A 22,613-nucleotide genomic window follows, 5' to 3' on the forward strand; every position below is an offset into this window, starting at 1 on the left:
TGTATATATATATAATATATATAACCTTTGAAGGAGAGTTATGTTGGAAAACGTAATTCAACAGCAGAATATATTTAAATCGCAGAATCTAAAGTGTGAAGTTAGTTAAGTACACAGGTTCTACAGTAGTATTCCACTACATCACAGTAATATACTGGCAGGGTTGATATTTCACAGTATTCACAATGTATTTTACAGTAACTTACTGTGAATGAAATTCACTGTAAAGGAACACCGACAGTAACATTCTTTCTTGGGAATTATATTTCATAAATAAAGCTATTACTTAAAACAGAATAATAGATTAAAAATAAAAATGTGTTTTATAGTGAATATGATGTGCAAACATGTGTTACTATTTATAAGTGGGTTAGTTTAAGTAAGGATTATCCTCACTGGTGCATTCAAGTACCGACCACCTGAAGACCCCCCTGGACCCCCCTGCTGTCAACAAGGCCTCCACTTTGTCCTCCAGCATCTGGACCCCCCCAGGAACCTACGCCAGCCCCCCCCCCTCCCCCAGTCTATATGAGGCGTTAAAATACCAAAGAAAGAATCACTGACAAAACTCTTACTGTGATTGAAATTGTAAATTAACATCTTTTTATTTCACATATTTTCACATTATTCTCAATGACAAGCGTTCTCTTTTTATTATTTATGTTCTTTCATCTTTTCAACACATTGATTCTAAAGACATTGAGGAGGAACAGAAGGAACGAAGGGATTCGGGGGGTTTGGGTTTGTCTTTTCAAGCATAAAGGAGAAATCAGAATGGGACACGACGAGGAGAAAGAGGGGGGGGGGGGGGGGAGTGCAGGTACTTCAGTGTCCAGGTGAGAGTGAGACACACCTGAGTGTGTAGCTGTGTTTGTGTACGACTTGAGTAATGGTTCGTGTTTCTTTCTCTGAGCGCATCCTCCTCTTTTGGTGCGTTTTTTATTTTATCTTTCAGTCGCTGCGTCAGTTTAAAGCTTCCTATTAAATCTCTACTTGTTTATCTCCTCGTGAACTATTCAAACTACAGTAACAGTGCATGTCAGGCTTATAAATTAGATATTTCCATGGTGCTCCCCTGCATGTGCATGAGCTGCATCAACCTACTCGTATGTGTGTGTGTGTGTGTGTGTGTGCGTGTGTGTGCGTGTGTGTGTGCATGTGTGTGTGTGTGTGTGCATGCGTGTGTGTGCATACGGCATCATCCCCCGACCTGTCCAGTGCATAATTTATTTAATCTTATTTTCTTTTTGCTTGGATATTTTCTTTTGTTTTTTCTTCTTTGTGATGATCTTTGCATCATGGCTCGTTCCCATGTATGGCGTCTCAGTCAGTGCTTGTGTGTGTGTGCGTGTGCGTGTGTGTGTGTGCGTGTGTGTGTGTGTGTCTGAATCATTCCCATGTCAGTTTCACAGGGCACTTGGGTTCCTGAAGTTATGGCCTGCAAAACGAGCCTGGTCGCCCAACTCCTCCTCGATCCTGCAGAGGACGAGATGGCACAAGGAGAGAGATTATTTAAAAAGCACATATATGTGGAAACACGTCTGACACGTGACCCTCTGCTCCAAAAAGTGTCTCCTGTGTCCTCGATGTGGTCCTGTGTTTGGCCCATCCATCCACACCAGGGAGTTTCTTTTCTTTTTACCCATACCCATTTTTCAAAAAAGTGTGTGTGTGTGTGTGTGTGTGTGTGTGTGTGCAAGCTTCACCGCACTGATTAGCGTTTATCGCTGGTTAATACCCCTGTAAATCTCTCCCCCCTGCGCCTCCCCCGCGTCTCCTCAGCGGTCCGATGGGATTACAGCGCTGAGCTGATGCCTCCTCCTCCCACCTCCTCCCTCGTCTTCCTCCTTTTGCCTTGCTGCTGATCTGCTCGGACACATGGGGTGTCGCTGTCGCCTGTCACGTTGTGTGATGCTTGGCGCTGAGACCAAAGCATTTTACATCATTACCTTGTTTTTGTTTTGTTTTATTGCAAACAGGTTTGAATGAAAATTGTTGATATTGAGACTTTGCAAAGTTTACGTTATGAGAGGAAATATATCTAGTGATGAGGAGAATTAAAATGTAGCCTAAATATAGTGCAATAGTTGGTTTTTGAACAACCCCAAACGATCGGGACGCAGGACACAAACAGCGGCGTCCTGTGTTCAAACGGTGAAGGGATGAAGCGCCAGGCGCTCTGACCTCATCAGCTGGTTGTACTTGGCCAGCCTCTCGGATCTGCAGGGTGCGCCGGTCTTAATCTGCAACACAGACGGGTCGAACAAAAGGTCAGAACCCACAGAGAGGAACCCGCGTGACCAAGGAAAACCACCGGGGGGGGGGTCACGTGACTTGGCGTCCCCCACCTGTCCGGTGCAGAGTCCCACCACCAGGTCGGCGATGAAGGTGTCCTCCGTCTCTCCCGAGCGGTGGCTGACCATCACCCCCCAACCGTTGGCCTGAGCCAGTTTACACCTGGGGGGGGACGAGGGATCAGACAGAACCGACACAAAGGACACAGCAAGAACACATTTACGCATCTCCCCACAGGCCTCTCTGTCGTCTCAGCCGAGGTGGACGACCTTCTTTAATCATCTGTATCTCCTGCAATCAGGTGGAGCAGGAGGTAGACGCCTATCTGAGGGGCGCCATTCGAAGGGTTTCTAAACGTACGCCTGGATGCCCTCGGTGACGGTGCCGATCTGGTTGACTTTGAGCAGCAGGCAGTTGCAGGCTCGCTCCTCGGCGGCTTTCTCTATCCTCTTCGGGTTGGTCACCGTCAGGTCGTCCCCCACCACCTGGATCCCCACCTGGGCCGTGAGACGGGACCAGGCCTCCCAGTCGTCCTGGTCGAACGGGTCCTCGATGGACACCACTGGGAAAGGAGGGAGGGAGGGGGCGGGTTGAAGAAGGTTCCTGTGGGGTTTAACCGACCCGCAGGCTCGGCTAGAAGACGCAGCGGCCCACCTGGGTAGTTGTTGACGAAGCCCTGGTAGATGTCCGCCAGCTCCTCTCCGGAGATGTGTCTCTCGGGATCCGGTGGGGACTTGAAGTCCAGGTCGTATTTCCCCTCGCGGTAAAACTCGGAGGCGGCCACGTCCATCCCGACCACCACCTTCTCCGTGAAGCCGGCCTTCTCTATGGCCGTCTGCAGCAGATCCAGAGCTGAAGAGATGGAGAGCAGGGAGCAGTGATTTAATGTCAAAACCCTCTTTATACGAGAGATCGCTCGTTTTCTCCACAGGCCCCGAGCGGCAAGGGAGGGTGAAGAAGAGGAGGTCTGTTGAGGGGAGGGGGCGGGGGAGGGGGGGGGGGGATTTCAACATTTTGTCCCTGGTGGTAACCAATGGCGACAGAAGATCCTCACCCTCGCTGTTCTCCAGGATGTTGGGAGCAAACCCTCCCTCGTCTCCCACGTTGGTGGCGTCCTGGCCGTATTTCTCCTGGATCACCTCCTTCAGCGTGTGGTACAGCTCTGATCCTATCCTCAACGCCTCCCTGAGGGACAGCAGCGGGCCGGAAAAGGGAAAGATTAAAGACCTCGGACATTGATTGTGGAGAAATAAAACTGTTTTGGGGGATAAATTCTTACTTGAAAGACTCGGCTCCAACAGGAAGGACCATGAACTCCTGCATGGCCAGTTTGTTGCCTGCATGAGATCCTCCGTTTATCACGTTAAAGGCCTGTAGGGGAGAGGTAGGGAGAAGAGGACGAGGAGAGGAAACAAGGAGATGTGAGAAGAGGAGGAAATCCATACACAAGAAGAAACAGAAAAGAGAAGAGAGGCGAGGGAATGAGAGGAAGGAGACAAGGGGAGACCAAAAACAAGGAGACATGAGTTTCAGTCTTACGGGAACCGGCAGCACCAGCTCCGTGTTTCCCGCCAGGTCGGCTATGTGGCGGTACAGGGGGACGTCTTTCTCCGCCGCACCGGCCTTACAGATGGCCAGGGACACCCCCAGGATGGCGTTGGCCCCAAACTGAGCTGCAGGACGGGATGGAAAAACAGCAAATTATGTATTATTCTTTATTCATTTCATGTTCTTATGCCACTTGGTATTTTTAAATACTTATCTTTATTTTTTATTTCAGTTACCTTTGAGGTCATTTATTACCATTCAATGTGGATCAAATTTTTGTATTTTTTGGCACAAAACCATCATTATCTGAATCATTATTCATTCCGATAGATGATGAATAATCCATTGAATTCATGTCACGTGTTCTTAAATCCTCAAACATTCTCACTCATATTTTGTAAAAACAAAGAATTACCAACACAAAGCACATAAAAAACATCCTCGTGCTGTTGCTCTGAGGAATCTCTCTTTAATCTGCATATAATTGTGTTTATTCCAACGAGGGCAGCAAAACAATTGAAAGCATTTCACAGAACCTTCAGCTCCGCTTTAGTCCGACAGGCTGCGATTTATTGCCTCCGTCACTGCGGCTTCACTCGCTGCCTCAAACCATGAAGCAAATGAACCGCAGATGTTTGCAAAGCTTAAACCGTTCAGTGTGAGATGGTTCTGGAGGAGGAGCAGGAGGCGGAGGAAGAGGAGGCATGGGAGAAGGGAGATGAGGTTGAAGAGAAGGAGGGGCAGGGAGGGGAGGGGGATGAGGAGGAGGAGGAGGAGGAGGAGGAGGAGGAGGAGGAGGAGGAGGAGGAGGAGGAGGAGGAGGAGGAGGGGAAGGAAAAGGAGGTGAATGAGGAGGAGGAGGAGTTTAAATGATGTTTTTGACTCACATTTGTTTTCTGTTCCGTCCATCTCGATCATCATGTTGTCCAGCTGCTCCTGCTCCGCCACACTGATGCCCTGCCGACGCACAATCACACAAACACACACACACACACACACACACAGGTGGAAATAAAAATGAACTTCACTGTGACCGGAGGTTTTTAGATGAGTGACACACATCTTTTCGGATCAATTTTAGGCTGAAATTTGATCCCATTCACAGAATAATTCACTGTTTATCTGTGTGAGAAACACTGGAGGCTTTATTACATGTGACATTCCACCAGTCGTGTGTTTGAGTAATTGAATTATGTGTTCAGTAACTTTATTACAGCATCATGTGACCAGCCGATAGTGACACCTGATTCTCTTTAGGGTGGAGTAATCCTCTCCTGATGGAGTAAAGGCATGACTATAATATGGAAAAAACTCGGGAACACCATGAAATAATAATAAATCCTCATCTGTATCTCCACACACGCCTTCCTACGTCAGTACCCCCCCCCCCCACCACCACCACCACCACACCCGCCTCTTCTGAACAAATAGCCGAATCTCCAAGGTTTTCCTTTAAGAAGCAGCCGCGCGGCACCAACGACTTACGGAGGCTACGAGAGCGGGACCCAGGGTGTCGTTGACGTGCCCGACGGCCTTCAGAACACCTGCAAGAAGAAGAGAGCACAAACGAGGGAGTTACTCTGCAGCGGATGGGAGAGCAGAAGGACGAGGGGGGACGTTTCCGTCCAACACCGAATGCCCCTGGTGCGTGGTTGAGTCCTTCCGGCTCTCACCGCACGTCGGACATCGCACCGCGGGGAGGTCTGAACATTAAGCTCGGGGGGGACATTTATGGTTACGCCCCCTTGTGGTGACAAACCACGCGACGCAACGCACCTCGGCCTCCGTTCGGGTACCTTTGCCTTTGTAGCGGCTCTTGTCTCCGTCTCGGAGCTCCAGGGCCTCGTAGATCCCCGTGGAGGCCCCGCTGGGCACCGCGGCCCTGAAGAGACCTGAGGGCCGGAGACGTTACTTCACCATGAGAGGAAAACAGAGTGAACGAAACCCCCCCCCCCCGCCCTCCCCTCATGTGAATCAAATAAGCATCTGTCAGTCACCTCTGACATCTGTCTTGTGTGGTTAAGGGTTTAACGGTTCATTTGTATCTTTAGTCAACGAGAAAACCAACGTGGTCGTGTTGTTTTGCTTTTCATTGTGTCCCTCGTCACCTTTCTCCGTGCAGAGGTCCACCTCCACGGTGGGGTTTCCCCGGGAGTCCAGGATCTCCCTGGCAACGACGCTGACGATGGACATCCTGGGAGACGTGCGGAGGGAGAAGAGGCTTAGCGCTCAGGAGGAAAACAGGGGTTATGGAAGCTTCAGGTTGAAGACACACACACACACACACAGGGGGAACAACCTGTCGCACAAGATTTATGGTTGAAATCAAAGCTCTCCGTTGAGACGTCCTGTATGAAGCATGAAGCTCACGGCTTCCCTCCAGAGGGGGAACGGCCTGAGACTACAGATTCCCGTCCCATGGTGCATGTACAGAGCTTCAAGGCCCTCACGCCTCTTCTTCTCTGCTGAGGACTTTGCACCTCCTGAATCATCTCATCATCAAATACCTCTTCACTCGCAATGTCCCTTCCTGTCCGTCCTCCGGTCCAGAAACACGACAGAATCCAACATCCCGGAACATCTACGTTTAGTTATCTTCATGTGCTTCACCAGATGTTCCCTCTGCTTCTACGAGGACCAATTCGACTCCGAGATGTTTCAAGGAAAGAAAAACCAGAAGACCCAAACACCAGTTTGTGGGGGGGTCGGTTCTATCTGGGTCTTTGTGGGTTCTTCCTTTGGCTCTTCATTGCTGCGTCCCCTCCTCCCCCAGGAGAGACGAATCCTGCTGAGCGCTACTGCAGAGAAGATGCTATTCCACGCTTTGGAATTGCCGGTTTATTAATAAAAAGATTTACAGGAGGAAGCTTAACCCTCCACGCAACTCAAACAAAGTGAATGAAGTACAGCAAAGTGCTTCTGAGCTGCATCTCGTGTGTTTGTGGATGTCGGTCATGTCTCATAAGTCCTACTGCTCCTCAGCGAGCTGAGCACCAACACGAAGAGGAGAACAAGAGGGAGAACAGGATGGATGTAAAGATGAATAATGAGGTCATTTCGCTGTACAGTGTGTTCTGTTAGTCCCAGTCAACGGACTAAAAACATTCAGTTATTTTCTCCTCCCTGACGTTGGAGTCACGCGACGACATGTCAGAAAAGGGAGTTCTTGGAGAATGAATACTTCATGGAATCTGTGAGCGATCTAAATCCGGCAATATGGCGTGCTTCATGCAGGGGGGGGGGGGGGGTGTCTCCTCTTTCCTTCCCTTAGTCCAAAATATATATGGTTTCTTGTTTTTACAAAAATCAATCCAGTAAAACAAAGAGCTTCTTATGGCACATCCGATTTGCAAATGAACACGGCTGAAATATTTCAACGTGACGCTGTAAATAAGACCTAAACCACATTGGCATGCTAACATGCTAACGTGCTAACATCGCTAATCAGCGCGTCACACAAACTACAGCCGAGCCATCGGGTTTGATTTGACAAACATATGGACATGTCTTATCATGTGTTTTTTATTGTGGCTCAATCAGCGGTGGACCGAGCCGTCCTCGTCCCCTGAGCCGTCCCAGGACGTTCCACGATGATCCCCTCAAACGCCGTCACGTGACTCACGGGTGTCACGGGCACGGCACCCCGGCACCACGTTTGTTTTCAGTATTTTAAGCAACTTAACGGTTAAAATCGTGATACAGTCTTGAATGTGCAGAGTCATCATCCGCAGGCCTCTTTGCTGCCTGATATGAGAAACTTTGGAGGGATTCGGGGTCGTTTTTAGACGGTAAAAGAGCCAGAAAAGTAACTCTGAGCTTTCGGGTCGAGGACAAACATCCAGATGGATTCATCTGACTCATCGTCCTCCATTCTGTGATTGTATAATTGAATAATGACATCTTGTCAATAATAAGCATTAAATAGCACCATCTCTTAAGTCATTTTATGTAAAGAGCCCAAAAAAAGGACGAAACACAGAAGTATTTTTTTTTACGTATTGATTTAGATTCACAGTCTTGTGAACTTTAATGTGGATGTTTGACACTGTGTTCTATGTGTGTATATACAGTATGTGCGTACATATAAGATTCTATATTCTAAACAGATTCTATATTCTAAACAGCAGTGAGTTCAAACTATTATCTCTGCTGTTTGTGCTGTGTTACGTAAGCTCTACAGCAGCAAGGAGGGGGGGGGGGGGGGGGGGGACACCCATGAACGCACCACACCTTCAGGAGACTGCAGTGCTCAGCAGAACTACACGGAGATGCCACGTGAGGGGGGCGAGCCGGGGGGAGGAGACTCGGACAAGACTTGTATCTACAGTGGGTTTGCATGTAGGAAGGGGGGGGGGCAGATAGATGGGAATGATTTACAAGAAACGTCTAACAAGATTTATTCAGTTGCACAAGGGTGGGGGTGGCAGGGGGGGGGGTTATTTTTTACCAGTATTGGCTGTGTTGAACGTAGTTCTATTTACCATATTAATTACTATATCTAATCATATAGAGACATCAATTAGGATTTTTCTTGGGACTTGTTTGCCTGACAGTGAGAAAAATAAAAATGAATTGTGGGAAAACAAAGAAAACGCTGCAACGTATTTTCATGGGCGACTCCTCTGCTCCCATAGACGTCTATGAGGAAATGACTCTACTTCTGTGTAGTGACCAGCAGGGGGCGACTCCTCTGCTCCCATAGACGTCTATGAGGAAATGACTCTACTTCTGTGTAGTGACCAGCAGGGGGCGACTCCTCTGTTCCCATAGACGTCTATGAGGAAATGACTCTACTTCTGTGTAGTGACCAGCAGGGGGCGACTCCTCTGCTCCCATAGACGTCTATGAGGAAATGACTCTACTTCTGTGTAGTGACCAGCAGGGGGCGACTCCTCTGCTCCCATAGACGTCTATGAGGAAATGACTCTACTTCTGTGTAGTGACCAGCAGGGGGCGACTCCTCTGCTCCCATAGACGTCTATGAGGAAATGACTCTACTTCTGTGTAGTGACCAGCAGGGGGCGACTCCTCTGCTCCCATAGACGTCTATGAGGAAATGACTCTACTTCTGTGTAGTGACCAGCAGGGGGCGACTCCTCTGCTCCCATAGACGTCTATGAGGAAATGACTCTACTTCTGTGTAGTGACCAGCAGGGGGCGACTCCTCTGCTCCCATAGACGTCTATGAGGAAATGACTCTACTTCTCTCTTGATTTATTCCCTCAGTAAACATAGTAAACATGAGTTTATGGTCTCAGTAAGCAGTTGTCGTTGTTGTCAATGATGCTAAAAACCAAGATGGCAACGGACAAAATTCCAAAATCAAGGTTTCAACACTTCCACTTCTTACACACAGTCCACACTGAACTAAAGCCAAACCTTGAGTTAAGATTCAATAGAAAGAAGTGAAAGAAAAGCATTTTAACATCAAAGAGCTCAAACTCAACGCGTGGTGCACTTCCAGAAGCCTCGACGTCTGAATTAACAAAAACCCAAAGAATCGATTTGAAGGGAAACATACGTGGAGAGAAAAGGGGGAGAAACAAATGAAGAGTCAAAAGAGAAAGAGATGAGGAAAGAGGACAGACAGATGGATTTAAACACTAGTATATGCCAAGAGAGAGAGAGAGAGAGAGAGAGAGAGAGAGAGATGGCCAGAAGGAAGGGCAGGAGAGAGAGAGGGGTGGGGGGGGAGTGGAGAGCAAGTGGAAAAGGGGGCATTGCGAGAGAGGGGGAGATGAATAATTAAATGACCCTGTTTGGCTGGAGAAGAGGAGAAATGGAGGAGGAGGAGCCAGATGAAGAGGAGCACACACACACACAGAAGAGGAAGTGGAGCCGTCTCACACGTACGCTTTAATGTGTTCAGATTTACACTCTTATCACAAGTACTCTGATACACACACACACACACACACACACATCTCTGTGTCTTCCATGTTAGATATCAACAATCGCACACACACACACACACGTACGTTTGATTCAAAGATGAGTGACTGCGAGATCACACACACACACACCCACGCTGCACACAAAATCCTATGAACACACACATGCCCACGCCTGCCATATTGAAAAAAATAATTAACCATCTGACACACACACACACACACAGACACACACGCTCCTGTGCCGGCACATTAGAACACACAAACACACCACTCAATGTACCGAGGACTCAGCTCTAATTGACTGCAGGGTCTCCTCACACACCTGAACAGACACACACTGCACACACACGTACACACACACCTGAACAGACACACACTGCACACACACGTACACACACACCTGACAGCCATTTGCCAAGAAATCGGTACACGCAATAAATGCACACTCACTCTGTTTTTTCCAAAAAAATCCAACATGCAAACACACACACACGCACAAACACACCACGCATATGTTCTTGAAAAGAAATCAACCATCCAACACACACTGCAGGAGACGCTCGTACACACACACAGAAGGCTCCTCTTGCCAGAACGCACACCCACTCATCTCTTCACACACACATGAAGCATAATCACGTTCGCACACACGCACACACACAGTAACACCTCAAACTGACGGTATAGAATACGCACACACACACACACACACACACACACACACACTGTGCTTTCCTGTCACGTGCAAATATCCACACACATATTTTCAAGAGCACCAGATAAATGTATGAAGTAAGACCAGGGACACACACACACTCACACACACACACGTACAGTGACACACAGCATCACTCTGCAGCTTCTCAGTATGAAATCATCAGGAAATGAAAAGCAACGGATGGAAAAGAACACATTTCAAAAGCCTTTAGGATGAAAAGAGGAAGAGGAGGATTTCCTTCCTTTACCTGCCGCCTGTGTGTGTTCTGTCTCTCACGGCAACCCAGAAAAATACTGGAGGACGCAGAGAGAGAGAGAGAGAGAGGAAAAACAAGAGAGGAGGAGGGTGAGATCTGTGGCAAAGAGGGGAGGGGGGGGGGTGACTCAGAGGGAGATGGAGAGAGAGGAAGAGGAGGAGAAGAGGAGGGTTAATTAAATAGGAGGAGATGGACGGAGGGGTCTGATGGAGGGATAAGGACGGGGTGCAGAGGCTCGTCGCCCCACGGAGGAGGTAAAAATAGACGAAGAGAGGACCGGCTGTGTGTGTGTGTGTGTGTGTGTGTGTGTGTGTGTGTGTGTGTGTGTGTGTGTGTGCGTGCGCGTGCATGGCTCCCTGTTCTTCTTCTGTGGTGCTGCAGTGGGGTTCGGCCGCTCGTGTATACAGTTACATAATCCATCCCTCTCCACCAAGCTCATGATGAAGCTGTGTGTGTGTGTGTGTGTGTGTGTGTGTGTGTGTGTGTGTGTGTGTGTGTGTGTGTGTGTGTGTGTGTGTGTGTGTGTGCGTGCGTGCGTGCGTGTGTGCGTGTGTGTCACCATTTAAACAACAATAAGCAGCAGAGAGCCCTGTGCTGGCAGAAGCAGGTGCTCTGAGCTCACCTGAACGCCCCACCATTGGCTTGTGTTGAATCTCCAGGCCACCTCGATGCTGCCCTCGAGCAAGGCACCACCCAAAGCTAATCCATGCTAACTAGTAGTGATGCATGTGTTTGTGAGGATGAGATTCACGCTAGCAGATCATCAACCAGTTCATGCGACATCTGACAAAAAGACACCACGTCATTTTGTTTTATGAAAAATAAAATGACCACACAAAATAGACCGGGTCATTTTTTTTCATTTACCTTTCTGCTAAACTGTGTAATTTCAGGAGAGAAGTTTATTTGGAGCTCGGCGTGAGCAGTGGAAATCGACCTGGTGGTGTCTTTTTGTCAGATGTCACTTTGATGCCTGCATGAAGTTCATCCGTATGAACACATTCATCACCATCCATCACGGGCCAAAAGATGACATGAGTGGGTGGAGCTACGTGACTAGACAACTGAATCGTCACTATTAACTTCCATGACGTGAAAACACACAAACAATTCCCACACCAGACATCGCCATGGCAGCAACCCTGTCAATCAGCCTGTAGCCCCGCCCCCGAGAGAGAGGTCGAGTCCCTTTTTCTGATGGACTTCTATACAAACAGAGCGGAGTCATCACATCAGAGGGAATGTTTTAAGACTCTTCCTCATCACACAAACTGTTTGTAACAGTTGTGTTGCTATGGTTACCCGCAGTTTACCTTGTCGGTGGACGTCCGGGGCCGTAGGGGCCGACACTTGAAGGCATCATCATTGTTTTTTTGGTGTAATATATCTGTACCAACACAGTGAATATTATGTTATATGAATCATAACTATATCCCGATTGAGACGTGATTAGTTCAACTTCCTTTGTGCACGTTGAGCTGTGTGCTTCCTGCTCTAAAAACAGACTGGTGGAGCTGTTGATGGCGCCCGGAGGCCGACACTGATACACATCGACAGGCCAACGGGGCGGAGCCAGCGTGCGTCTCCTGTGTGTCTCCACGTCTTTGTGTGCTACCTTGTGTATTGTGGAAATGTTTCTGCACGGGTGGGTATTTTCATCTTGGTGAAGCAGTATTTTTTATTTATGAGTATTTCTGTGTGTGTGCACATGTGGGTCTGTGTGTGTGTGTGTGTGTGTGTGTGTGTGTGTGTGTGTGTGTGTGTGTGTGTGTGTGTGTGTGTGTGTGTGCACATGTGTGTCTGTGTGTGAGTGTGAGATAATCGATAATTAAACTCCTGAGTTTAATGGGATTATCGTTGGGAGACAAGCAACACAACGTCCTTGACATTCATCACCCCGGTTAGCCACGGGAGAGAGACTGATAGAGAAGAGTGAGAGAGAGAGAGAGAGAGAGAGAGAGAGAGAGAGAGAGGAAGACAAAGGAGGGGAATGATGAAGAGGAGAACGAGACAAACCGGGAGGCAGCAAAAAAAAGAGAAGACAAAGGTGGAAAAAAAGACCAAGTGAGGAGAGATCAAAGTGCCATGAAATGCTTGTGAAGCGAGAGAGAGAGAGGACTTAACGGAGAAGTGCCTTCGCATTGTAATCACCTCATTTTCTGCTGGGTTATCGCTGAAGGTCGACTGGCCTTTCCCCTTAATGAGCTCCCCTCCAATAACAGGACCAAGACGGCTATGCTACAGATCTTACAAATATTTTAGCAGAAAAGTATAGTTAGTGTCTGGAATTGACGCAAACACAACACACTACACACACACACACACATTTAACTGTAACATGTTACTGCCGCTAGAGTTGATATTAGTTCTCAAGTTGTTTTTTTAAAATTATTTATTCTCATGTTGTTTTCATTTATAAGCAATATCTTGCAAAATAGTTTTCTTCGGGATTACAGTTCTCGTTTATTTTATCTTAGATTATTTTATTTTGGGTTAAGGTTCAAACAGTCTGTCCTTCATCTCCCTCTGGTGGTCACTGAGGAATTTTCTGTCTGTTCCACTTACTGAGCCATTAATAATGTGCAAACAGACAAAAAGCCATGACGTTAGTCGTTTTTAAGCTAGACAATATACCACAAATATCTGGTTAAACCTCAGTGAAATTTCAGCCTAAAGATACCTTCACATTCTAAATAAACACAGAGAAGATGCTGACTGTACGATCCCCAATGTTGCCTTCAGGGACCTTATGTCAAATTGGGGGGAGAAATTATGTATTTTTCTGGAACGGGTCATTATATTTCTATCAGAAAATAATGTAATCTGCCCCTTTGTATGAACCTCAAAGGTATGTATACGGTATTATGGATAGATCAAAAGTGGCATTACGTTTTTACGTAGAGGCCCCCACTTCCACTTTAGCGTCAATAAATCTAGAGGAACCCGAACACACCAGAATCACATTTCCGGCTTCCGCGCCGAAGAGAACGGAAGTTTACTGGAAGCACATGAACGCAGCAGAACGTTACCGTCAACCCTGAGGCTGGAAGAGACGAGGTAGAAACTCTTACGGTCCTTTACTGTGATTTACCCAATATGTAATAATGAAACATAAGTTATATATTATATAATGTTATACATCGGAGCAACTCTTTCGGTTTTTATGTGACAACTATGGCGGTTAGCCCGCTGGCTGCTAACTATGCTCATAGCTGTCAAAACAAACTGTTTCACTTAACGTTAGCTAACTCTTGCTAGCTTCTTCTGTTAAATCTCTGAAAACATGTTGCCGGTGTTTGTGAACCGGGGAAACTTTGTGTTTCAGTGTGTCGACGTACGCGTCAGGTTGTTCGTTATGTTCGTGTCATTTTGATTTTAAAACTGGCTTTTTGTTTGTTGTTGTTTTGGGAGGGCGTCTGTTAGCTCCGCCATAGCCACCGACACAACTTAACGTAACGCTAGCTAACGTGTGCTAGCTAGCTAGCTAGTGGACTTTTAACCGCCTTTAAATGCCGCTAACGAGTGAAAAACGACGCGCCAGCCTTCGATACGGACCACAGTCCGCTGTTTGTAAGTTGTTGCTACTGGGACTCGAGTATCGGCACAGCGGCTCGTCTTAGTGGAAATGTCCCTAAGAGAACAGTTAAATTTAAGTATCGGCATAATCTAAAAAAAACACGGTATTTTGAAAAGTTATAAAGTGTGTCTACTGTTGTGAAAATGTATGCACACCTCATAGACAAATTAATAAACTAACCTATAGACATGACTAGAGCTAGAAAGTACACTGTGATTGATTGAAATCTTCAAATATTCTTGTACAGTCCAAATCCCAAATATACAAATGAAAATGAACCCTCACATTTGAGGAGCTCACAAATATTTGACACTTTTCCTTGTTTGACTACTCTGAAGGATGATGGTATCTGTTCGACTGATCAATACTTCAACTAATCTTATGTAAACTTTTAGTAACTTGTGAATTAAGTGCTTCTGTAAAAGGCAACACTTTGTAGAGTTAAAGAATAGTACGAATATTGATGAATGTTGATGTTTAGCTGCATCTCCGAGACAAAAGATGCATTTAACAGCGTGTAGAAGAAAACAACATTTTAAATACTTTGCATTTCCCCAGAATCGCCTGCATGTGTTTTTTGGATCTCTTGGGATTCCCTGAGTCTTAACTGTTGTCACCAGTTAGCTTCTCCCTCACTAATCAGCTGAGTGCTGCCGCTGCCAAAAGGGCTCCGGACAAAGAGCCAGTGACCAGGCGGCAGCCCGTGACCCCTTTTCCACCATTGTCCGGCTTAATGAAGCGCCGGCCAGTCAGTGCGAGTCACATGGTCTCCGGCCCGGTGTAAACCAGAGTTCTCCTCCAAGAGAGTCCTTTAGGAGTCAGTTTATACCCACTTCAGTATCATTCAATCTATTTTTTGCTACTTTACCGTTACCATATATTTACGTTTTAGTTTAATATGATATCAATTTTGCAATACTGAAATTATTGTCAAATTACTTCATGAGTAGTTTGATTGTGTTCATGGGAGGGGGGGAGGGGGGGTTGTGTGTTATTTGGACCCAAATGTTGTATTTCAATAACAATAGACTCGCGGTGCATGATTCGGTCCCTCTCCTGCCTCCTCAGATGCAGACCATAAAGTGTGTGGTGGTGGGTGACGGTGCTGTGGGAAAGACCTGCCTCCTCATCTCCTACACCACCAACAAGTTTCCCTCTGAATACGTCCCCACGGTGAGTAACTATGGCAACGTGTACAGGTTGAACTCTCACAGGAAGTGATGCTTGTTCACGGTTTGTGTGAAGAAAAACATCCTGTCAAAGATATGCTGCCTCTTTAATATGCGATTACCACCTTTGTTTTTTTTTATCTGACACCATCCACCCAGATGTTGGATTAAAAGAAGTTCCAGTTGTATTAATTATGGAGGAAGTGTGATCACAGATTACAGCAGAAGAAAAAGAGCATCTTCTGCCTGAAGCGTGAGGGCTTTGCTGATATTATTCAGGTTTTCAGGAGTCATTTATTACCAAAATATGTCAGAAATACAAGGAATTTGACATGGCGGTTGGCGCATAACATCAGACAGTTAGACATTGGACCATAAGACAACATGACAACATAGAGCAAGAGGAGCAAAATAAAATGTATTGCTATGGGTTAGTTTTAAAATAGGGAAATAAAAGTTTAAAAAGTGCATGTGCATGTATATGTGGAGTGTGAAGGAGTGACCGGTGGGACGTCAGAGTCAGTCGGGGGGGGGGGGGGACCCCGCTCTGTTGATGAGCCCTACTGCCGACAGGTGGCGTGAGGTCTTGGTCCTGATGGACCTCAGCCTCCTGCTCGATGGAAGGGGCACAAACAGGTTTTGTCCCGGGTGAGAGGGCAAAACAACAGAATATTCAGCGCTCGTAAACTAAGTCACGGAAAGGAATTTGCTCTGGGCCGATCCTTCGGATCGCAGCCCTCTTGAGTGTGTGTCTGTTGGTGCGTGTGATATGTGCGTATCTGGTGTCTTCTATGAGATGGTTGAGGTCCGTTGTTGCCTCCTGCTGAAGAGGACACGCCCTCACAGATCAAGTACAGACTCGTCCCCCGACCCGTCCTCCGAAATGTTTTGAGTCTTTGTTTTGGGGGAAATCAGCTGACTGACTGTTGACAGGCGGAGTTGTTGCTGCTGCCGGAGTGATCTTAAACCCCCCCCCCCCCCCCCCCTCCCTCCCCCCGGATCGATGGGAAGCTTCGCAAGTGCTGACAGGCATTTACAGCCCTGCTCCGTCCCACTGTCAGCAGGTCTGATCAGAAGAGGGCGGGGCCAACAGCACTGACTCATCTTCCTCGTCTGTCTGTCTCTGTCGATCTGTCTGTCAAACATGTCTCACTTTTAAAAAATCTTTCTTATAATCGTCTTTATTTGCAGTGGTGCTAATGGTTTACTGTAGCAAGTAACACATGTGGAACTCAGTTGTATTATAATACAAATGATTTTCTTGTATTTCATTTGTATTTATTTTACTTTTGTATATTTATTTACCTCTCACTCATCCATGCTGCTTGGTTAGAAACAATTGTGTCAATATCCATCACTAGACGCCAAACACGTGTTTTAACTTCTTTGAACCCAATAGGCCAGGTCAATGACTTGAGTTGGTCATAATTAGAGAGCGCTCTTTATATTCCGATCCTTCACAGCAATCGATCGGGAACCTTCTCGTCGCTGCTTCGTCATGTCGCCACAATAAAAGAAATCACGTCTCCTCCAGAAAACGATCCCCGGCCAGCTTGGGCGTCGTGTCACAATCAAACTTTTTTCCGCCTGTGAATCTGAGTGTGTGTGTGTGTGTGTGTGTGAGAAGTTGAACGAAACCAGATCTGAATCATTGACGAAGAATGTTTGTATAGCCGAACACTGGAGGCCAGAAGCACCAACTGGACACTTCTCTGCGTTGCTGCAGCTCTTTTACACCGGACCACTTTGTTGGGACCAGTTTCCAGCAGCTTCTGCAGCCTGAGTCATCAACAAAAACCTGTGTGCGCATGCAGGAGGTAGCAATGGACCCCTTGATAAGCCCCGCCCTTAAACGCTGAAAAGCCAATAATTCTGTTTTAGGTGGAGAAAAATAATAACATAATTATAATAATAATATATGAAACACCCACTTTGTTCAATATGCCAGATGTCAGACATTTGCCGGTTTTTCCCCTTCTCAGAAGGGTGAAGGACGCTACATGGCTCTCAAAGAGGATGGTGAGTGCACTTCCGGTTTCGTCCCTCACACTGGGTCACGTCCTTCCCTCTGTCGCCCTTCCCCAGGTCTTTGATAACTATGCGGTGACGGTGATGATCGGCGGGGAGCCGTACACTTTGGGGCTGTTTGACACCGCAGGTAAGGAGGAGGTGGGGTAACGCCGGGGAGGAGGCTGGGCTTAAGTTACCAATAAACGCTTTAGTCTTCTTTAACAAACAAACTGATTTATTGGTTTAAGCACCGCGGTTCGAGTGTCGAGTTTGGATTGAATTTTTCTGAAATTTTTCGTCCTAGAGACCTGTCAATCATAGTAAGCCCTGCCCCAAATCGTCCTGCTTTATGGTCTGTTTGAGTCTAAATGGACCATCATTCACTAAATGAACATCATGCTGCATTGAAGAAGACTTGAAACTAGAGACTGAGACCATAAACTCATGTTTACAATGTTTACTGAGGGAATAAATCAAGAGAGAAGTAGAGTCATTTCCTCATAGACGTCTATGGGAGCAGAGGAGTCGCCCCCTGCTGGTCACTACACAGAAGTAGAGTCATTTCCTCATAGACGTCTATGGGAGCAGAGGAGTCGCCCCCTGCTGGTCACTACACAGAAGTAGAGTAATTTCCTCATAGACGTCTATGGGAGCAGAGGAGTCGCCCCCTGCTGGTCACTACACAGAAGTAGAGTCATTTCCTCATAGACGTCTATGGGAGCAGAGGAGTCGCCCCCTGCTGGTCACTACACAGAAGTAGAGTCATTTCCTCATAGACGTCTATGGGAGCAGAGGAGTCGCCCCCTGCTGGTCACTACACAGAAGTAGAGTCATTTCCTCATAGACGTCTATGGGAGCAGAGGAGTCGCCCCCTGCTGGTCACTACACAGAAGTAGAGTCATTTCCTCATAGACGTCTATGGGAGCAGAGGAGTCGCCCCCTGCTGGTCACCACACAGAATGAACACAGCCTTCATCACTGGAAGTTGCCGCCTGGTCGCTGCTCACTTCCTGTGCTACGTGCCCCACACAGTGTGTGCTTGCTGTCAATCAGAGCTGGTGTGTCGCCCTCTGCAGGTCAGGAGGACTACGACCGGCTGCGCCCTCTCAGCTACCCTCAGACCGACGTCTTCCTCGTCTGCTTCTCCGTCGTGTCTCCTTCCTCTTTTGAGAATGTCAGAGAGAAGGTGAGTGTGGTGTGGTCGGGTCGTATTGATCCTCGACCACAGGTTGTGTCGATACCTTTTGGATCCAGACTCCGCCCCTCCACCGTTTTCTTTAAAAGTCTCGTCCCTCTCTTCGCAGTGGGTGCCGGAGATCTCGCACCACTGCCCGCGCACGCCGTTCCTGCTGGTCGGCACTCAGGTGGATCTGCGAGACGACAGCAACACTCTGGAGAAACTGGCCAAGAACAAACAGCGAGCTCTGAGCTGCGAGAGCGGAGAGAAACTCGCCCGAGAGCTGAAGGCCGTCAAATACGTGGAGTGTTCCGCTCTCACGCAGGTAAACGAGTGCATTTAGTCACCATGTTGTTCCTAATTAACTACATTGACTCGTCATTTACTTTCATTGCCTCCATTCATTTGATAGATTATATTGATTTTTTCTTACATATTTATATATATATATATATATATATATATATATATTAGTCGCGTTTGATGACAAAAAATCCAAAATGTCATTTTTAAAAGTTGTATTAGAAATGTTTGCATGCATGTCTGCTTATGACCAGGTAAATACAGTTTATTCCCGTTAATTCCCGTGGAAAGTTTCCAACTTGGAATTTTGCAACCCTCATAGGTCATAGGTATTTATTTGTCATAGCTCACTACTGCTTATGAAGTAAAATGTCATTCTATAATGCACTTTTTTTGTTTTTAATAATATAGTTGTGGTAGAATCTCTTATTTACTTTGTATTTCTTACTCTCTCGTCAGCGGGGACTCAAGAACGTGTTCGACGAGGCCATCCTGGCTGCTCTGGAGCCTCCGGACAACAAGCCCAAGAAGCGCTGCGTCCTGCTATAGACGGGCACAGGGGGGGGGCAGGGGGTGGGGGGGGGATAGACGCATGTTTTACGCAGTGCCTTCAGCCGTAGTGACTTAACACGCGTGTGGTGCTGGAGGAGACGGGCTTTTTTACGGGCATCGTTGTATATTGTATTACAGCGTGTGAGCGACACTCCTCACTAACAATGGACAGTCCAACAGGAAGTGACTTTAGGAAGATGGAGTCTTTTGGTCAGTGAACGGTCGAGGATCCTAAATATTTATGGCCGATCTCATAGAAAGTGTTTACAGAGTTTATTATTACAGAAGCTGAGGGTCAACTCACAAAATGAGAAATAAAGCTCACAGCTTTCAGTTTTCTTAACAACCACAATAATAATAATAATAATAATAATAGTGGGATGAGTAAGTAAAAGTAACAAGATTCTTTGAATGTAAACTTGACAAAAGAATGCAGCTTGAATCTTTTCTCTAAAGCCGTTTCAGTTAAAACACACATTTACCTGTTGGATGAAACGCATTGATGTGCGAAGGCCTTTTGGATTAATGGAGTCATTTGGTTTAAAGTAAACACGCAGGACGACGTCCGAAAAAAGGACAAAATATACTACAAATGCCAAACTTCACCTCGTATATGAAATGAAACTCAGTGCGTCTTCCAGCAGTCGAGCGAACTGCTTTTTTAAATCCTCACCTCATCGCTGCCTTGAAGGAATCCAGATGAATCCTGTGACGTTTTGAGTCTGAAATCTGCCAATGACGACCAGCTCTTCTTCATCACCTTCTCCTCTTCCTCCTCCCACACACGCATTCTGTTGGGCGTCATTAAAGAGCGATCGTTTGACGCTGCGTTCCTCCAGGGGGTAAAGTCCTGGTCCTGGTCCTGGTCCTGGAGGCCTCCTGTGCACCGATGGCTTCTCTTTCCCTGAGTGGTTTCACGCTGCCAAATGAGACGGGACAGACGATCACTAACTGGGGATCTGTGGAATAACTGAGGATATATTTGTGGTAACTAGATTTTATTTCCTGGAAGGAACGTTTTAATCGGCCTTAAACTTAAGAATCTGCCCCATCAAAATGAAACTTAAAAACCACTTTCCTAATTATATTTCCTTCTGTTTTGGAGACGACTGACGGATGATTATAAGTATTATATACATTTCCTTGTTTCTCGGGTGGTCTTGTTTTAGCAGTTTCGGGGCATCCTTTTTATTATTACTTGACGGTGTTGAAGCTGAACCATTAATAAGAGCTAATAAAGCAATAATTACACATGTGGAGAGATTCATGTTGGAACTGTTGGGTGTTCGCAAATAATAAAAACAGTACTTGAATGTTGTTTTGCGTTGACTTATTTATTTTATTTATTCACATTTGTGCTGCTTATTTTCTCCCCCCGCTGCCATTTTTATTATTTATTTGGGATAAATGTACCTAAACAATGCCTCAAACATTCCTTTAAGAGAACATGATAATATACACATTTTTTATTTTCATTTAGTTCATTTCACACACAGCCCCCCCCCTCAGTACCCAGAGGTGAACAGCAGGGGGGGCCAACCCCCCGGCTTTTGTTCGGGGGAGGGGGGGAGGGGGGGTCTTTGGTAGTTACGGCATGTAAATCTCCGCGGCTCATTTTGATTGGCAGACTAAAATGGATCCTTCAGAGCAACGTGGCATGGAGGCTCAGTCGCTCCTTTGTCCTGCAGAGGAAGAGAGATTCATTCATACCTCGTCTCCCCCTCACCCCCCCCCCCCCCCCACCCAAAACAAACAAGCCATGGGCCTGGTCATGCACAGGTGTCGGGTCCAGACGTCGTGCAAAGAGCTCAAAGGCTGTTTAAAGGGTGTTTGGTGCATCAGACAACAGCGTGAGATTGAACCCCCCCCCCCCTTTTATGTACACGTCCCTTAAATGTCGTTACAGAGCTTGCAGCCAGGTGTGTGATTATGATTAATCACATTATGATGGAAAAAAGCTCCATTAAATTTGCGCAAATTGTACATTAAAAAAGGTTTTTTTTAGGGAACATCTTTTCCTCCAGAAGGTCGACTCGATCCAGAAGGTCGACTCGTAGAGTTTTGGATTATTTTCCACTTTATTCATTTGAGTCGACTTGTGTGATTCCTTGTGTTGAGTCATCAACTGTGAACGAGGTGATTATTTAATCCATCAACTCTAAATATTAAAATGGTGTATTTTGTGTCATTTTTCATGTGAGCGGCGTTGGAAAGTAACTAAATACATTTTACTTTTACTTTTATTTGACAGTTGTTGTTTGAACGCGCATCAGGTGAAAGGTCGTGTCTACGTGGCGGCCATCTTGTCTCCTTCATCCCGACGCGCCTCGTTCTCTGCTGCATATTTTTGGATGTCCATCTGACCTCGTTATAAGTGCGTTGCCACAGGCAACCAGCTTGGAGAAGGTGCAGGAGCAATGGGGGGGGGGGGGGTGTAGAACAGTTGCATCATGGGATAGAAACCCGACCTCCGTTCTTTTTTTAAATGTTACACTGTCTCGTCTCTTGGAGGCGTGCAGAGCGTGCGCTCGTGGCCCGGCGAGGACGCTCAGTGGGCCCGCAACACGTCGAGCTCCTTTTATGCTGAGTCAGAACAACGTTTGTCTACATTGTCGAGTGTGGAGAAGGCAACAAGGTCCTTCATGTCCACTTTGGGGACAGACCTTTGGACACAAGTTGAAATGGACAAAAACTACCATCAAGAAAAACACAGCATGAGTCCATCCAAAGTCAAACAGACCATAAAGCAGGGGATGCTTTAGGGCGGGACTTACTGTGATTGACAGGTCTCAACCACAGCTTTGTCCAGTCCGGTCTCTTTGTTTTCATTTAACTCGTCATCCCAAGTAAAGTCGCCCCTTAGCTCCGCCCTCTGGGGTCATGGCGTCAAATCCAAGATGGCCTCCTTAAAAAAACAAGATGGAGATGGCACAAAAGCAGAGCTGTTTGACCATCAATGTGTGCGACAATGTGTTGAATGGCTGTGTGTGTGTGTTTGTCTTTGATCGTCGGGTCTCTTTATCTCGATCGTTGCGGTTTTATATCTTTCATTTTGTGCGTCCGTTTCCTTCTGTGTGTCAGAGGTTGTGTGCGTTGATGCTTTCGAGTGCTATT

At 46.7% G+C, this 22,613-nt stretch overlaps 2 protein-coding genes across 5 annotated transcripts; one reads left to right on the top strand and one right to left on the bottom strand.

The window, feature by feature from the left end:
- Positions 1 to 575: 575 nt before the first annotated feature.
- Positions 576 to 10,826, bottom strand: LOC119218975 (gamma-enolase). Of its 2 annotated transcripts, none has more exons than XM_037473799.2 (13): positions 10,703 to 10,826; positions 5,952 to 6,037; positions 5,640 to 5,735; positions 5,329 to 5,387; positions 4,731 to 4,800; positions 3,835 to 3,968; positions 3,575 to 3,666; positions 3,350 to 3,480; positions 2,950 to 3,147; positions 2,656 to 2,857; positions 2,349 to 2,457; positions 2,185 to 2,243; positions 576 to 1,476 (listed from the first exon to the last, which is right to left on the bottom strand). In XM_037473799.2, exons 2-13 carry the CDS (start codon positions 6,034 to 6,036, stop codon positions 1,407 to 1,409), a joined length of 1,305 nt encoding a protein of 434 aa, XP_037329696.1. In that variant the 5' UTR covers position 6,037; positions 10,703 to 10,826; the 3' UTR covers positions 576 to 1,406. The 2 variants fall into 2 exon arrangements, with proteins under 2 accessions (XP_037329696.1, XP_037329697.1); XM_037473800.2 differs by lacking the exon at positions 10,703 to 10,826 and adding an exon at positions 6,143 to 7,035.
- A 6-nt stretch (positions 10,827 to 10,832) lies between these two features.
- On the top strand, positions 10,833 to 20,816 carry LOC119219038 (cell division control protein 42 homolog). Of its 3 annotated transcripts, XM_062558550.1 has the most exons (7): positions 10,833 to 10,965; positions 12,216 to 12,356; positions 15,357 to 15,461; positions 17,543 to 17,615; positions 18,544 to 18,653; positions 18,772 to 18,969; positions 19,407 to 20,816. In XM_062558550.1, the coding sequence occupies exons 3-7, from the start codon at positions 15,357 to 15,359 to the stop codon at positions 19,494 to 19,496; spliced, it is 576 nt and encodes a 191-aa protein (XP_062414534.1). In that variant the 5' UTR covers positions 10,833 to 10,965; positions 12,216 to 12,356; the 3' UTR covers positions 19,497 to 20,816. The 3 variants fall into 3 exon arrangements, with proteins under 3 accessions (XP_062414534.1, XP_062414535.1, XP_037329798.1); XM_062558551.1 differs by lacking the exon at positions 12,216 to 12,356 and having other exon boundaries at positions 10,891 to 10,965; XM_037473901.2 differs by lacking the exons at positions 10,833 to 10,965; positions 12,216 to 12,356 and adding an exon at positions 13,209 to 13,768.
- Positions 20,817 to 22,613: the final 1,797 nt, after the last annotated feature.

Source organism: Pungitius pungitius, chromosome 17 (assembly GCF_949316345.1).
Source record: "Pungitius pungitius chromosome 17, fPunPun2.1, whole genome shotgun sequence".
Taxonomy (NCBI): domain Eukaryota; kingdom Metazoa; phylum Chordata; class Actinopteri; order Perciformes; family Gasterosteidae; genus Pungitius; species Pungitius pungitius.

Bases quoted from the DNA above. Each gene is read 5' to 3' on its own strand.
- LOC119218975 (XM_037473799.2), bottom strand. From the start codon at position 6,036: ATGTCCATCGTCAGCGTCGTTGCCAGGGAGATCCTGGACTCCCGGGGA. The intron at 5,388-5,639 runs GTACCCGAACGG...TTCTTCTTGCAG, and splicing joins GAGCCGCTACAAAGGCAAAG to GTGTTCTGAAGGCCGTCGGG. The intron at 3,481-3,574 runs GTAAGAATTTAT...GCTGTCCCTCAG, and splicing joins GTTGGAGCCGAGTCTTTCAA to GGAGGCGTTGAGGATAGGAT.
- LOC119219038 (XM_062558550.1), top strand. From the start codon at position 15,357: ATGCAGACCATAAAGTGTGTGGTGGTGGGTGACGGTGCTGTGGGAAAG. The intron at 15,462-17,542 runs GTGAGTAACTAT...GCCCTTCCCCAG, and splicing joins CCTCTGAATACGTCCCCACG to GTCTTTGATAACTATGCGGT. The intron at 18,970-19,406 runs GTAAACGAGTGC...CTCTCTCGTCAG, and splicing joins AGTGTTCCGCTCTCACGCAG to CGGGGACTCAAGAACGTGTT.